Source organism: Muscardinus avellanarius (genome assembly GCF_963383645.1).
Source record: "Muscardinus avellanarius genome assembly, chromosome: 6".
Classification (NCBI taxonomy): domain Eukaryota; kingdom Metazoa; phylum Chordata; class Mammalia; order Rodentia; family Gliridae; genus Muscardinus; species Muscardinus avellanarius.
Window position 1 is genome coordinate 23,312,208 of NC_137791.1, and position 17,767 is coordinate 23,329,974.

General features: G+C 43.0%; 1 protein-coding gene across 1 annotated transcript in view; it reads left to right on the plus strand.

The window, feature by feature from the left end:
• The window catches only part of FHIP1A (FHF complex subunit HOOK interacting protein 1A), a gene marked incomplete at both ends in the record, with an annotated part of 93,960 nt that overhangs the window by 51,017 nt on the left and 25,176 nt on the right, over positions 1-17,767 (plus strand). Inside the window, 2 exons of the mRNA XM_080697012.1 lie at positions 10,763-10,930; positions 15,842-15,921. Coding sequence (XP_080553138.1) covers positions 10,763-10,930; positions 15,842-15,921 — 248 coding nt within the window. The remainder of the gene's footprint in view (positions 1-10,762; positions 10,931-15,841; positions 15,922-17,767) is intronic.

Consider the following 17,767-nt stretch of genomic DNA (forward strand, 5'->3'; position numbering starts at 1 on the left):
GTACTGGGGATTACACACAAGGGCATTCTATTTTATTTTTAGTTTTATTTTATTTATATATTTATTTATTTACTTTTGTAGTACTAGGACTTGAACCCGGAGGCATTCTGCCTCCTAGCTACACCCCCAGCCGTTTTTATTTTTTATTTTGCTAGTTTGCTGAGTCTGGTCTTGAACCTATGATCCTCCTGTCTCAATCTCCCAAGTTATTTTTATTTTATCTTCAGCCCTATTTTATTTTATTTTTTTTTGAGAGAGCCCCTCACTAAATTGCTGAGGGCCACACTAAACTGCTCAGTCTGGTCTTGAACCTGCATTTCTCCTGTCTCAGACTCCCAGGTGCTGGGAGTATAGGTGTGCACCACTATGCACAGCAATACACTTAGCTTTTGAGCAGAAATATCAAATATAAAATAAGCAGAGTGTTCTGGTTATTCGCACCACTGCTTTGTTTTTAAAATGTTAGATTTGTAAAAAAAAAGTTACCATTGAGTCTCATTTGTTAATTAACAAAATTAACAGAGAAGTTAGTGTATATATCTTTTATACATATGTGTATATCTTTAAACAGAGTTTTCAAACAGTTGCCACATTGGTGAGTTACAAAGTCAGTTTGGTAGGTCACAATTAGCTTTTACCATAAAGTAGAAAATTTCAGAGTCCACTGTACTTAGTACTGGAGAATATTGCATATCATTGTGAAGTTTAATTGCCATGATGACTCATGACTAAAACACAGTTCAGCAGTGCCATTGTTGGGCTTTGGAGGGTCTTAGAGAATGGGTTACTAGATTAATCTCCACATTCTGTATCTGCTTTAGTATGAGCTACAAATGTTAGCTCGTCTCCTTTTACTGTGAAACATTCATTTATTAATCACTCATTAAACAAATATATTTTGAGCACCCAACATATGCCGAGCATTACTGTAAGTGCTGGGGAGGAGATCTCTCTCCAAATTTACTTACAAAGCATATAATTTTATTTTCCTAGAAGACACGGTGTCTGTTTGTATAGGTTTAGCCGTAGACAACAGAAAATTACCTTTAACAATCCTTTCCAATTTCACATACCACTTCTATTTACAGGACTTGTATAATCACATCTAGACGCAAAGGAAGCATTCTTTTTTAAGTCAGAGTTTCTTCTTTAGGAAAAAATTAAGGGAGAATGAATATTGGGGAGATACTAAAATTGTGCTTCTGTTAGAAGCTGGAAGTGTGTTCTTCTAGCCATTGGAAAGGCACAGGCTTGGCAGGGCCACTGCAGAGTTGTGCAGGTTGTCCACTGCACAGAGGCACTTGCTAAGGGTGCAGGCAGGAGAGATGGAGTTCCTGTTCTTCTTGCCAGACTTTGTGGGCTGCCATGGGACCATGTCCACCTACAGGAAGGGGAAACCTTTATCTGATTGGTACAAGGCACCTTCTGCTTTGGCCAAGCCATCTGCTAAACAAGCTATTGGCCTGCGGGGCTACTCTGCCCAAGGAGACCCTTTGACTAACTCACAGAAATGCCCTGCATGGGCTAGCATTAGGTCTCATAGGTCAGGTCTCAGGGAGCCTATAGGTGACCCTGCGCACTGACCCCAGACATGCCAATTCTGCCCGTTCTCCTCGTACAGCCCTGCTCACCTGGTGTTACTGTTTCTAATGGGTAGAAGTTTGGCGATCCTACCACACAGAGGCAAGGAACAGTGTTAGGGTCTGACCAGGCACCACAGCCTCCCTGCAGCGCTTCAGGCTGCTTCCCTCCCATTGCCAGAGAGGAAATTGGGGTTATAAATTAAGTGTACATTTACTTCTGACTTTAAATGGAAAATTAGATTTCTTTCTTTCTTTCTTTAATTTCAACAAGTGCACGAGGGAGATACTGCTGTGCGGAAGGGCAGGGTTCTCAAGCATCAGAAGTGTGAAAAGATAGGGCAGGCCCCACCCTGCCCGCACACGGAAGATGGCTCACACAAAGCCCGCCTTATCTAAGGAAGCAGGTGCAGAGAGAGCAGGGGAATCTGGTCTGAAAATTGGTGTGAATCTTTTATTCTTTCCCTGCACTCTCCTAAGAGAACATTAACAATTTATCAGCAACAAATGCCCTGCAAGTCTTTCTTCAGGTAGTCATACGAAAATCACAAAGCCAGGAAAACAGAGAATGGGTTCAGCCTGGCTATTTTACCTTCTTGCTGGCCTTGTCTCTTGCCCCACACTGCCTTGTTTAAGGGCCACCTCTCCCCTCATTGGTGCCTGTGGCTTGACTCTGCCAGTGTGCACCTCTGTGGTTATCCAGGGCGAGTGATGCGCAGGTTCAGGATGTCAGAGAAGGGTGAGCAGAATGGCTAGACCTGCTGAGGTTGGGCGGACACCTGCGTCTTCTGTCTTCTCGTTGTGATGAGGTCTTTCCATGGCTCAGGGACAGTGAGCCAGGAGTGAGAACGTCTATAGTTTTGATATCTAAGAAATCTGGTCTAAGTATAAAATTCCACCCTTACAACATGTAGCCCAGCAGGCAGGCTGAGGTGTTGGGGTGGGCTGGCAGGCACTCAATCATTCAATACCTCCTCTCTGTGATGGTCCTCAAACTCCTCATTTTAGGATGCTGCTGGTCGAGATTCTGGCCCATGAACAGTTCTTCTGTATTACTGGTTTGAAGGTCAGTCTCATCCAGATGACAAGACTGTCTTATTAATCAGGAAGAGAAGTAGGGGGAGACTGAGGAACCATTTATTTTGTCCCAGAGGATCACTTTTCCAGGTTGCTGTAACTCAAGACTGTAGCATGAGTTTGGTTCTGTATTTTTAACAGTACCATTCACTGAAAATGGAAAATTTCATCTGCTGTTCAGGTATTGACAGATTAATCCAACTACCCTGCTAATGAAGGCATCCACGCATGGGCTATGAAACCCAGTGTTTTTTTTTTTTCCTAGTAACAGGGCTTCTGATTTCCATCTTAAACACGTTTATTGATTACTCTGGGAGTACCTTGACAGTACCCCACACCCTTTGAGAATTCACAGTGTAGGTCAGAGGTTTCTGCAGAATGTTTGCAATCCTAAAGGATAGATAAATGCATTAAGAAAAGTAGAAAAGGAAATTGACTTAGCCTAGACACTGGGCAGCGTCAGGGGTTTAATAAGAATTCTAAAGCCAGCCGTAGTGGCCCGCACCTGTTATTCCAGTACTTGGGAGGCTGAGACAAGAGGATCATAGGCTAAAGGCCAGCCTCAGCAACTTCTGTTACTTAGTGAGATCCTGTTTCAAAAGAAAAAATAAAATAGGGCTGGGTGTATATCTCAGAGATAGAACGCTTCTGGGTTCAATCCCAGCACCATCCCTAAAAAGAATTCTAGAACAGGAAAGGAAGTTTGGGGATAACATTTCTCTGTCACAGCTTCTTAGGGCAAGGGCAGGACAAGACACAGTTGAAATATGGCAGCTGCGACCTCCCTTTGCAATGAGGAACGCTCTCTTCTCCTTCAGAAGGCTGTGCGCTAGCCTGAGCTGTGAGGTCTGAGCTGAGGCTGCTGTGGGGCTCCTGTCTTGGCTCCCGCAGCCTCCTTCCTCCTGGAGCCTGTTCTCCAGCAGGGTTACCCACTCTCCTTCTAGTAGGGCTCTGTCCTGCCTGGTCATCTGGAGTCAGTTCCCATAAGATTGTATGGACTCAACTAGAATAATGTGCTTGGCAGAGCCCTTACATAGTAGGTGCTCAGCAACTCGTCAAGAATGTTAATTTTGGGGGGAGGGCACTGGAGGTTGAACCCAGGGGCATTCTACCTCTGAGTTACACCCCCAGTCCTGTTTCTATTTTGAAACAGAGTCTCACTAGGTTGATGAGCGCCTCATGACTTGCTGAGGTTGTCCTTGAACCTGGGATCCTCCTGTCTCAGCCCCCAAGTACTAGGTGTGCACCACCACGCCCGGCTGAGTGAGCGGCTTTCGATGGCAGCAGTCATTGCAGTGAGACCCCTTGGAGGTAGAGCCATGTTTGTTGGCAATGGTGGCTTTATGTCTTCTCTCAAATATGTTCAGCTGCTCCTGTAGAATTGACTTGAGGTTTAAATGGGCTGACACTGGAAAATACAGAAGAAAAGATATTTTAGGGCGTCCTAGTGCACCTTCTAACTGCTGCCTGTCTATAACAATGTGCTTTATGGGGACTGTCTCATCTTACAGCTCAGCATCTTCATTCATTTATTTATTTATTTATTTATTTATTTATTTATTTATTTATTTATTTATTTATTTATTTTTCGGTACTGAGGACTGGACCCAGGGGCATTCAGCATTCTACCGCTGAGCTACACTCCCCGCCCTATTTTTCATTCTTTATTTTGAAGCAGGGTGTCACTAAGTTGCAGAGGGCTCAGCATCTTCTAATTCTGGAAAATGCTCGGGAGGGCCAGGGAGCGTGAGGAGACGGAAGGGCTGTTTTCTCTCAGGGCCGTTGTACTTTTCCCCTCCACCTCACAACATAGGCAAAGACAGGCATGTTTTGTGTCTTTACCACCAGTACTCCACCCGCTTCATTTTTTTGTTCCAGTTCATCTTATTTTAAACTGATGTCTCAAATCAGAAAATAATGGTCATCATTTACTGCGTCTCTTCAGCGTATTGAGATTTATGCCCATACCTTTATTTTATTTGTTTATTTATTTTGGTACTTGGGGTTGAACCCACAGGTGTTCTGTCTTCTAGGCACACTCTCAACCCTTTTTATTTTGCAAGAGGATCTCACTAAGTTACTGAGGGTCTTGCTAAATTGCTGAGGCTGGCCTCAACTCTGTGCTCTTCCTATCTCAGCCTCCCAAGTACTGGGATTACAGGTGTGTGCCACCACGCCTGGCTTATGTCCATGCCTTTAATCCTCTCAGTACTCTGAGAGATAAGTGGATTATTCACTTTACAGAGGAAGAAACAGACTCAGAAAAATTCAGTAACACAACTAAGGCCGTACGGGGAATAAATGTTGCTTGAGCCTGCCTAACTGCAAAGCCTGTGCTTTTTCTAAAAAACACTCTTATCTTCCACTGTCTGTCTTCCTCAGAATCTCTTTTCTCCTCTATGGTGGCGCCATACTCTGCAAGGCTAGTGTTACTACACCGCGACACCTGGTTTGGAGCTTGCCATGGTCTAGGTGTCAGCACCTCCCTGTGCTGTGTCCCAGGTCATCTCTCTGTCCCCAGCACTTCACACAGAACCTTCACTTGTGCTTCATGAATGCTTGGTGAACAGGGCCTTCCTAACACGTATAAAGCATAAGAGCCCCAGGTAGGCGCAGCCTCTATAACCATCGACAGTATTCACAACAAGGTCATCCCTGCACTGAGAACAAAATGGAACTGAAAAGAACCACATATGACAGAAATCAAATCCCAAACGACGGAGGTGCACACGTCAAGTGTGGGCCAGCGGCAGTGCCCAGAGAGATGCTTCAGGGAAGCAGGGCTCAGCGAGGGGGCAGGAAGGGTGGTACTGGTGCCCCCTCCAGCCAGCCCTGACCCCAGAGGCACTTGGGCACTTCCCCCTGAGGTGTGTGTGTGTTATGCTTATGTATTTAACATATCGCAGGTACACTGGAGGCCTGAGGGGTCCGGGGGTCGGGGGGGGGCAGAGGCTGGCTTTTTTTTTTTTTTTTTTGGTACTGGGGTTTCTGGAAGCCCTTCTACCTCCGGGCTACACTCCCAGACCTATTTTTATATTTTTATTTGAAAACAGGGTCTCCTAAGCCAGTGCGCGCGGCTGGCTTCGAACCTGCGCGATCCTCCTGTCTCTGCCTCCCAAGCGCGGGGATTATAAGCGTGCGCCACCACGCCCGGTCTGGCTTTTATTTTTAACCTATCTTTTCTAATGATGTTGCTGAAGGGCTCATTGTAGCCATCATTTTCAGTTTTCTCCTTTCCCAAATAATTTGGGAATAAGTTAGGGCTTTGAATGTCACCTCCAGCCTGCCTCGGGCGGGGGATCAGGTGTCTGGGGCCTTGAGGTCGAGAAGCAGAAGGGAAGCGGAGGGGGCCTGGAGGGGGGCCTGAATCCCTGACTGCAGACTGTTTTCAGACCTTGAGTAATTGAATGTTTTCTGTCCTGAATTCTTGGCTGGAACAGTTGGGCCGCTTGCTGAGAACCAGGGTGTTTGCCTTCCCTTCTGCACCTGAATGTTCTGTGGGGCCTGTGTCCTTGGAGGGAGCGGCTACCTAATCCAGCGGCCATCTTGCCTGCCTGTCCATTGGCTTCCCCCCCTCCGGCAGCAGCAGCGGGCAGGCTTGCGGTGTGGGTCCTCTGGAAAGCCCCTTCCCCTGGTTTGTGCAGCTCAGCCCATCATCCCTGCCCCGCCCAGCCCCACCTTGTCTGCTGCTTTCAGTGGGCTTCATTCTCCTGGGACTCCTCCCGTATTTGCTCACTCTGGCTGGAGTCACAAGGTCTGAGCACTCACAGATGACCTGCTGAAACTAGCCCTGAGCTCGGTTTCCCCTCTGGCATCCAAGGAAAAGCCAAGGGAAGGTGGCTTCTAATCCGGAGCGGGTGCCGCAGTCACCTGACCCCGCTGCCTGCCACCTACCTGAGTGACAGAAGGCAGGATCCATCTGTTTGCTGCAGTGCGACTGGATCACCAAAAAACAGTTAGCAGGTGGGAAATTTCTTTTTCAGGACACACACAAACCTGCCGTTACAGGGAGGATTCCAGCGCTAATTTAGATGCAAATGGGATCGGCCAACTAGAGCTGATTACAGAAAGGTCAGAGTGTCTCTGTGCTCAGCGTCACTCCCACGCATTAAGTTAATGTGCTGCTGCAGTTGTGGGCTGATGGCGGTGCCTGATTCAGGCCTCCTCCTCCTCCTCCTCCTTTTTTTTTTTTTTAAATAGAGTTTTGACTTTATAGAAGCGGAATGTGACATGGTGTCACCTCCTCCACCCATCTCCTTTCCTAAAAGAAAACAAACTGTCCATTTCATCCATTTCTGAGGAGCTTGAAATTCTAAAAAAAATAAAATAAGATAAACCAAAAATATACTTTTGCAGCTTTTAGCTAAGAGAAGGACTAGGTTGGCTGAATTCAGTTGCCATCCTATTGAGAGAAGGGCTTCAGCTTGCAGAATGTAAAATATATATGTTAAAGTTTCTCAAAACAGTACTTGCCCTTACTACCTACAGAGTTTGTTAACATTTTCTGTTTGAATCTAGTCTAAACCATTAGTGAACCAATAAATTGAATTCACTCACCCACGCTTGGGTCTCAAATTGTACTTTCAAAGCCCCCAGTTTAAAGGATTGGTGAAGGCACTTGGCACTGCGAGGGACCCAGGCAAGGGCCAGGGGAGGGCAGAGAAGATGAGCAAAGAAAGGTTGATTCCAAAGGATGGACCTGGACTTGGCTAATAATTAGAATCAAGTACCGGAGCCAGGGCTCCATTTAGAACTTGGGCTGGATTGTGAGTGCATGAGAGTGTGGAGCAGATGTACTCTTTAGGGTTACAGTTGTCCTTTTCTTGCCAAGGATAATTATTTGTTTGCGGAAACGCCTATTTTCCTTACCCAATTTCAGTCACTGAGGTCCACCTTTGGAATGCAATACGATTTGTAAGCTTTAATATCCTTAAACTCTCATACTGCATATGATATGTATGACACTAAGGCAGAATTTCTGTGAGTTTGTAGCTACCCGCAGTTCTTTATTGAGTAAAGTAAATCAATATTGATAGTTCTCTATGGCAAAAGGGCTTCCCTACACGAGCAGCCGAGTGCCCTTGATCATCAGAACATGAAGAGCTTGCCGCTCTCTTACCTTGCGAACACTACTTTGTGGCACTGGCGGAAGAGCCCATTTCGCATTCTGCAAGGCAGAGCATCTTTCCTCTGGTGGTTTATCGTTAGCTTTCAAGTGATCACACTTAGGCTCTGGTCTCATCCTCGTTAAGGAGGTTGCCTATTTGGGGAATTAGAAGAAGTTTCTAAAGGTAAGATAATGGGGCAGGGGAAGATTTTCTGGGATAAAAGGCTTCTAAAGGCTCCGAGGATATGGTAGGAGAAGAGATGGAAAGAGAAGGAAACCGGATGTTCCTGGTGGGAGTATTAGTTTAAGGTGAGTGTGACCGCAATTTATAAAGAGTGTGTGGCTGGATACTTAATGAAACTGAGTTTTTAATATGTGTAGCATGTTATATAAATGCTGCCCCTCCAAGAGCTTCCTTAAATCCTCTTAGCTTATTAATGACAGCTTTGATTTCTAAAAAGAAATAAGATCTTTTCATTTACCCAGCCTAAGAGTGGAAAACAATAGATGCTAATGCCCTCCTTTCATGTTCGCCCCTGAAGACTGAGACTGCAGTCTATGGAGTTTATCGCTGGGCTTTGGAGCTTATTAAGGTCATGTGTAGTGTCGGGGAGAGAAGCTGATGCTGCATTGCTGGTGCGGAGACTGCACCTGGAGTCCACATGACACGTCAGCTCAGCAGTGGTCGGTGGTTAGTTGCAAGCATGGTATTCAAGAAACTGTACACATGACCTTTGGAATGATTACGCGATGGTACTTTTTTCTAGTGATCGAGATTGTCAGGAAGTTAGACGTCTGCCTGCATCATTTTAGATTAAGTTACTGCTGAGTGACCCAAGGTTGCGTAGTCGAGTGGAGGGGAAGTAATGGGATGACATGTTTGGGGTGCCATGAGTCATTTTCCCCTTAGCCATGCTTGGTGACATCAGTTATCTTAGAGATCCTCATAAAACAAAGTTCTTAAGGCTGGGGGTGCGGCTCAGTGGTACAGTGCTTGCCACACATGTGTGAGACCCTGAGTTTCATCCCTAGTGCCTCACCTCCAAGAAAAGTCCTTGCTCTTTTGGGCCTCAGGACACATGCAGAGGATAAGTAAGAATTAAAAGCTAAGCTCCACTATGGCCAATGTAAATCGCTGGATCCTGGGGGCTGTCATTCACTCAGGAGAAGCACCTGCTATGTATCAGGCTTTGTACACAGCACTAGGGTAATTAAAAAAGGGACACAGTGTGCATCCCAGGACAGACAGCATCGGAAGTGGGTGTACTTGGGACTAGAGCGCATCAGGAAACACACGCGTGGAAGCGGCTTGGTTCAGAAGCAGGAGCAGCATGAGGGAGGCGCTCTCCTCTGCGTAATTTATTTGTCCAGTGCGTGATGCTTCCTCGTTTCCACCGGGATATCTGGGCCACAGAGAGCCCTTTCAAGGTGGTCAGACAGCAGTGTGGCGTGTCAAGCGTGTGCCGGCTCATGCTTGGCACTGAGCTGCCGGGCCACGCTGGGCACTGCTTGTAGTTCTAGTAGATGGATAGAGCACTGTGATCGTTTTAGTAGATTCTGAAATAGTGAATTCAAAACGGACTTCATAAGCGTGCCTTGTTTAGAATAAGAAAACAGCTGACTTGGTAATATCTTATCCACCTGGACTCATAGATCCAGAACACAGCTGAGCACCAAGAACTTTTAAAAAGTAATTTAAGCAGCCAAAATAGACACCGCCGAGCCTAATGCACAGATGCATCCACTCAGGGCCTCGCTGCACTTATCTGGCAGATCTGGACATCTGGTTTCTAAACTGATCTGTGGGTTTTGAAAGCTGAAAATTAAAAGGGGAAGAGGAATGTAGTATAAAAGGAATGGTGCGGTAATAGTACAATAAAGTGACAGCTAACACTTAAAAGGGAGGAAGAAAGAAGATGGAAAACCAGACAAGAGGTGATAGCATCCCTCAAAAAGTATTGCCATCTGTTTCACTTAGAATCAAGGGCTTTAGACTGATAGCGGGGAGGTTTTTAAAATTTCTAAGGTGAGGTGTTAGACTCTGAAAGCTTGAACTATTTCTTTGACAATTTCCATGCATTCGAGGGTGGGTGTTTTTATGTCTAAGTAAAACAGTTGAGGACCCTGGTGATGGCCTATAGTCATTAAGAAATGTTAGATTCTGCTTTAGAAGAACAAAGAAGCATATAATAACTCTGAAAATATTCCCAATCAAAATGTTTATGGCTCAGATTTTGATGCTTTGAGCATTAGTCCTTAGCTCTTTGAAAAACTCGACTTTTCAGAGGCTTTTTCATGGGAAGATTGACATTTTACTACATGGGAAAAATCACTTTAGGTAGAAAATATTAATTTGTATTATAAAAAAGTCACAGTTACTTTATTAAGCAGTAAGCTCTTATAGCACTTTATAAACAACACTTTACATATATTATTCAGCTCTATAAAAAATTGACTTGTAGCTCTCCAGAAGCACATCTGAACATCTGTAGCAATTTGTACCTCTCTCTCCTTTGCCATCCACTATATTCTCATTTTGTTTGTTAGAGCCCATGCTCCTGGACATAAAATATGTTCTTATGTTTCCAGCTCCTTGTATATGGCAGATCCCAATAAATGTTTATTGCAAGACTAATAATGAAACAAGTTATACTCTGCTTTGTAATTAATCCTTTCTAACCATGTAAATACTTTTCATCAACCTTTCCTCCCATTTTTGAGTATACACTAAAATATTTATGGTATTTGAACTGCATCTGATGACTAGAGTTCTCAGGTCACTTGAATTGTTTCTTTCTGCCTTTGCTTTTCTGTTGCTGAATTAGTGTGAAGCAGCACGAGGTAACTTGGAGTGAGAATAGGTTAGGAGCTTCAGATGGAGTGCCCAAAGTGCGTTTCAGGGCAGGCGGGTTCTTAGTGGGGTCGGTCACGATGGCCAGGCTGAGGGCGTTGGGGAATCGAAAGATGCTCACCTGTGCTCATTGTGTTGTTGGTCCAGGTGACCGTGGAGGAGGTCATGACCACAACTGCATACCTGGACCTTTTCCTGCGCAGCATCTCCGAGCCAGCACTACTTGAGATCTTCCTCCGGTTTATCCTATTGCACCAGCACGAGAATGTCCACATTCTAGACACTCTGACCAGCCGAATCAACACCCCATTCCGGGTAAGGAGCTCCCCGGAGGAAGGAGAGTTATCACTCAGATAACTTAGATTTTTTTCCCCATAGCCATCACCTTCTTTCTATTTGGGTAGAAGTGAACTAGGTTTTTATTTGTATGTACTTACTTACTTTATTTATTTATTTACTTATTTACTTACTGATCGATTGCTATCAAGAGTCCTGTCATGGTGGTTGCACTTTCTGCCTTCCAGAGGACATTTTTCTCAGTTGGTCTGTCTTGGCACTCTATTCTTTAGAACGCATGGGCTTCTGTACAGGTAAAGCCAGGTACCAGAGTGTCAAGAGATCACACTTCTGCCCTTGTGTGTTTCAAATGAAAGCCTAGGGGTTGTAAGTTCGGGTGGTCATTCTTTTGTTTGGAGCTCTGCTTAACTTTGAAAATCCTCTTAGTACCATTAGTGCCACCCCTTAACACCTTTTCCCCAAAGGCTGTCTCTATTTAATTGCAATTATTGTTTTAAAAGCAAGAATAATAATTTAGCGATGCATGTTTGAGCTTGCAACATGCATAGACATATTAACAATAAAGCGATAAGAAAGAATAGAGCTCTAGAGGAGCAATATTTTTATATTTTGCTAGAACTAATTCAGCATAAATTTGAAGTAGAGGCTGATAAGTTAAAATGCATATTGGAAAAACCAGAACAACCACTAAGAAAATAACTCAAAAAATATAGTGAAAAAATCATTAAAGGAATTAAAATGTGATACTAGAGAAAATACTCACTTAGCAATCCACCTAATAGCAGCACATTCCTCTCAAGTGCTCACAGCGGTCTCTAGAGACCACACACCCCACCATACAGCAAGCCTCAGTGGGATTGGGGGAGCATGTCCTCTTGCCACAGTGGAGTCCAGTTAAAAAAACAACTATTGATGGAAAGTTTGGAAGTAAAAAATATATAGAAATTAACACACTTTGAGACAACTAGTATGTCAAACAAAAAATCCTGAAGAAAATGAGAATTTACTTTGAGATGATACAACATGAATAAACCTTGAGAATATTATAATAAGTGAAATAAGCCATTCAGCAGAAGACAAACTGTATGATTTTATTCATCCGAGATATCTACAGGAGTCAAACTTCTAGAAACAGAGAGTAGAATGTGGTTGTCAGGGGCTGGGAATCAGGGAAAATGAGGCGTAGTTATTGAGTTTCAGTTTTCCTTTAAATATTTTAGAGCTTTGTGGCATAGCAATGTGAATTTACTTAACACCACTGAATTATATACTTAAAATCATCACAATGTTAAATTTCATGTTAATGTGATTTTTACCACAATTTAAAAAGATAGAATTGTTAATATAAATTATTAATATAAATTATTAATATAAATTCTTAGTTAATATAAATTTTTATAAAGTCTTTCAAAGAATAGGAGGAAATACATCCCAGATCATTCTATGAGTTCAGTATTATGCCGATTCCAAAACCAGACCATGATAGCACGTGTAAACTATAGACTAATATCTATTATGAATGTAGGCACAGAAATTCTAAACAGAATACCAGCATATGGACTCTAGAATATATAAAAAGGATTATATACTCTGAACAAGTGGGATTTATCACACCAGGATTGCAAAGATGGTATAAAGTCAGAAAATCGGAAAAGCAGTTAATGTAATTCATCATATCAATAGGATAAAAAATTAAATCAGTAGACCCAGAAAAAGCACGACAACACTCAGCATAATAAATATATTCAACAAGCTAGAAGTAGAAGAGAATGTCTTCCACTGATAGGTAATCTTGTATCAGTAGTTTCTGATACAGGGCATGTAGGAAGAACTCAGAGCTAACGTCATACTTAACAGTGATGAAAGCTTTCCCTCTAAAATAAGAAATAATGGCCGGGCTTGGTGGCGCACGCTTGTAATCCCCGCGCTTGGGAGGCAGAGACAGGAGGATCGCGCTGGCTTAAGAGGCCCTGTTTCCAAATAAAAATATAAAATAAGTCTGGGAGTGTAACCTGGAGAAGGGTTTCCAGGAACCCCAGTACCACCAAAAGAAAAAAAATAAAAGAAAGAAAAAGAAGTAATATATGAATGTCTCCTCACAGTTCTACTCAGTGTCATACTTGAAGTTCTAGCCGGTGAAATTAAATAAGAAAATAAAAAAAAAGTTCAGATTAGAAGTAAAACCAGATGTATTTGTAGGTGACATGATCTTATACGTAAAGTAAGGGCTACACTAAAAAACTCTTAGGACTCATATAAGTGAGTTCAGTAAGGTTGGAGGATACAAGATTAATATTCAAAAATTAATTTATTTCTATATAATAGCAGTGAGCAATCCAAAATCCAACTAAACAACCTCACTTACTATAGCATCAAAAAGAATAAAACACTTAGGAATAAATTTCACAAGACAAGTATAGGGGTTGGGGATGTAGCTCAGTGGTAGAATGCTTGCCTAGCATGTACAAGGCCCTGGGTTTGATCCCCAGCACCAGAGGAGGGGAGGGGGAGTGCAAGTTTTGATAACTGTGAAAACTACGAAAATTGTTACAAGAAATGGAGTCATAAATATATAGAAACATATCTTAAGTTCATAGACTGGAAGGCTTGATGTTGTTAATGTAGGGATACTCTCCAAGATGATCTCTAGATTTAATGCATTTCCTATGGAACTTGTAGCTGGCCTTCTTATTGAAATAGACAGGCTGATTCTAAGATTTATATGAAAATGCAAAGGACCAGAATAGCCAAAATAAACTTGAGAAAGATCAAAGTTGAAATGCCACAACATAGATGAACCTTGAGAAGAGAAACAGTCAACCAAAGACACATCAAATGATCTGTTCATCTGGGGCATCTGATGTCAGAGTTATAGACAGGCAGTAGAATAGTGGTCATCAGGAGCTGGGTGGTATGGAAATGAGGGCTGGTGTTCAGGGATTAGTGAGTTTCAGCTTTGCTGTAGGTATTTTAAAGATTTCAAGGCTTCCTTCAAAACTGTAGTTACCAAAACAGTATGGTAGCTGGGTGTGGTGGCATACACCTGTAACTGCAGTACTTGGGAGGCTGAGACAGGAGGATTGCAGGTTCAAAGCCAGCCTCAACAACTTAGTAAGAACCTGTTTCCAAATGGAAAATAAAATAGGGCTGGGAGTATAGCTTGACAGAATGGCCCTGGGTTCAGTCTCCAGTGTTACACAAACCAACCAATCAAATCTAAAACAACCCAGCATGATACTAGTCATGAGAATAGTAAAGAGATCAATGGAACAGAATTGAGAATCCAAAAATTAAACCCATGTACTCATGGTCTGTGGGTTTCCAACAAGGGTTCCAAGACCATTGAATGAGGGAAAGAACAGTCTTTTTCTGCAAATGGTGTTAGGACAATTGGATATCCACATGGAAAAGAATGAAGTTGAATTCCTTCCTTACACCATATACAAACATTCACTCAAAAAAAAATAGACTAAAGATATAAATGTAAGAACTAAAACTATAAAACTTTAAAAGAAAACAGAAGTAAATCCTTGTGACTTTTACAATGGTTTCTTAGATATGACACCAAAAGCAGGAACAATAAAAGAAAAAGACATAAATGTCTAGTAGATAAATTAGACACACCAAAATGGAAACTTTGTGCTCAGAGGACACCATCAAGAAATTAAAAAGACAATTCACAAAATGTAAAAAATTTTTGTAAATCATATATCGGCTACATATATGAATTATAAAATACATATGTACAATTCTTGCACATAGAATAAAGAACTCCCACAACCAAGTTATAAGAAGAAAAATACACTTTGCTGAACACCCTTGACAGTGATTTGCAGCGATTACTATGGCAATAACAAACAAGCCCACCAAACTGAGACTGGGGAAAGGCGGTTTTGGGTGGTAATATTATGAGAAAGAACAGAAAGATTTCTAAGGGGAGGCAGTAGCTAAGCTCAGTGTTTGGGGATAAGTAGGAGTTAGTCTTGGAGGAGCCAGGAGAAAGGAATGGAATAGCAGGGTAAAGGAATAGGAGGTCCAATGACTAGAATGGGGCAGAGTACGTTGCATCCAGCTAAAAAGAAGCATATGACCTGCCCTGAACAAAAGAGATGTTTTGGGGTGCATAAAATACAGCTACTTATCTACAACACTATTGTGGGTTCATCTACCAGATCTGAAGTCCATCCTGCCTAGTGGACAGGCTACTGTTTATTCTCCCAAATTAACAAATTAAGTACAAAAACAAGAGCCTAAATTACTTAAATGGCATGACTAGATTGATAAAAAGGTTACTCTTGAAAGGGTGCAAAGTTTTTATAACATGCCTTTGGGTATCTCCTCTATTTTACCACTTGTCTTTCATTTTGGAGATCAGAAATTGAAAGAATTCTTGTTCTTAGATGGAGTTTTTAGGGAAGTACATTATCACATCTCAGCAATAATCTTTGCCCCAGTCACAAAGGGAGCTCAGCCTTGGGGCTGAGAACTCTAAAGAAAAATGCTCAGGGTCTATGCAATTTTCTGTGAGCCTTATCTTAAATAATCAAGATCATATTTGCAAACAACTTAGGAAAACAAGTTACCTAGAGAAAAGATCTGAGTGTGTGGGATAGGGTGGGAGTGGGATGTGTATGTGGGAGAGTCGTAGAGGCCCATTTATCTGGATCTTTAAAAGCTGGACATATGAGCATGGGGATTTTGGTAGGAGGATAATTCCACACAATGGCATATTTCCGGGCACTGGACCCCCAGCCATCTCCAGCAGGAGAGCTGTATCCTCAATACAGGGTCTCTCTGGCAGCAGTGTGCTTTTAGCAAAGCTGCCGGGGGAGGGCCATTTTACTTTGTAGTTCTGCTTTATTTGCCCTCTGTGGGGAGTGCCGTTGCCTGTCTGGTGTCTGAAGCAGAATGTGTACTGATTGCTTCCAGCTTTGCGTGGTGTCCCTGGCGTTGTTCAGAACTCTCATCGGTTTACATTGCGAAGATGTGATGTTACAACTTGTTTTAAGGTGAGTTGCCCTTTTTTTCCCTCCTTTAGAGATAGACTCACTCTCTAATATCAGTATTTTACTTCTTTTGGTACCGTGAGCTTAGAGTCTGTGCTTCTAAGGAAGAACATCATCAAGAGCATCAGTTTAACTTTTGCATTATTTCTCAAGGCTAATTTTGAAACATTCATTATGAAAAGATTTTAGAGGGGCAAATGCATTGTTTTATAAGCATGTTTCTGGAAGCAATGGATAGAATATTTGGAAATTTTCACAAATGTTTTATGTAAGTTCTTTGGCATCATACCTGAACTTTCTCTTGAAGTGCTTATATTAGGGACTCTTTTTTTTTTTTGCTAAAAATTCTTCCAAATTTTTAATGCTGTTGAATAGAATTTCTTTGATATTTTCTTTGATAATGGTACACATCCGGTGGCACCATCTGATCTGTGATTATGTTTCAATTAAATCCAGTAAATATTTAATGAGTATTTTCTGTGTGGAATTCAGAAGGGAGTAAGACACGGAGCAGATGAGCTACGGAGGAGAGGACTCCACCCCAGGTGGCAAAGGTGGTCCACGAGGGCTATGCGGGCAGGGTTCCACGTAACGGTGGTATCTGAGGGACAGGTATTGGGAGTCAGAGTGGACTGCTGGTAAGATGGCCTTAATTTGGTGATTCAGGTAGGTGAGTAGGTGATTCCTGCCCACTGTGAAGCCTCTTACTCTCTGTGCTGTTTTGAAGGAAGGCCGTGCACAGTGATACTTCACTGGGTGCTTGGGGTGTGGCCCTGAGTCCCAGTACAGTACTCCAGAAACCCCAGGCCAGGCCTTGGGACACCCCTTCCTCCCTCTTCCTGAACCCAGATCCTAAATCTTGGAATTAATTCTTCCAGTGAGACCCACCCCTGCACTTCCTGAAAAAGAGCTAGGCAGAGAGTTGCGGGGGACGAAGGAGATCCAGGGAGGGATGGTGGGGTTGGTGCTCACACTCCCTTCCAGAGGCATGGGATCAGAGGCACGGCCCTCCCCTTCCTCAGTGGGCTTCCTGACTCTCCATTTGCTATGTCCCTGGGGACAAGGGCAGTCACAGGAGAGCAGGGGGTAGGGAGGCGACCTGGGCTTTCCTTAGTTCACATCAGGGCTTCAGCGTGATTCCAGTAGAGACTGCCGAGGAGCAGGCATTCCAGTTGGAGGAAACAGCATCCCCAAGCAGGTAGCTCTGGGAAGTCAAGGGAATATCATCGTGTGATCTGGGAACAGCAGCAGCACCAGCCCAGGACTGGTCAGAAATGCAGGTTGTTGACTTCTTCCTAAAACTTCCTGAATCTAAGCTCTGGGTGTGGGGCCCAGGGAGCTGCATTTAAACAAACTCTCCAGAGGCGCTAACTTTGAGACCCAGTGGTTTGAAGAGCCACAAATCAAGCCCACAAATGGGAATGATGAAAAATGCAAAAAAGAAAAAGTTGGTGGCTCCATATCACAGAGGCCTTACAGACTTGTTGCTTTATGGGAGAGTTTCATCTATTAGATTTTTAAGTAAAAAAAGAAGTTTGGAACTTTTGGGGGTTTAGATCAGGTCATCAGTAACTAATCATGAGGCTTTAGCAGAGAACAAATCCGATCATAAAGAAGCACACTGGGTAGTCTGTCCTAAAAGGATTACTTTAGCTCCCTATCAGGTCTCTACTGAGAAGACAGAATGCATTAGCAAGGCCTGATTGAAATCCAGAACAACTTGATGGCACCATTTTTATTGCCAAAATCCAGGCTTTTACTCCAAGGTGGGTAAAACCTGATTACATTTAAATGTTAAATCCTTAAATGCTGCTTCTGTGGGGGCAGGAAAGGCAGCTGGTGTTTCAGT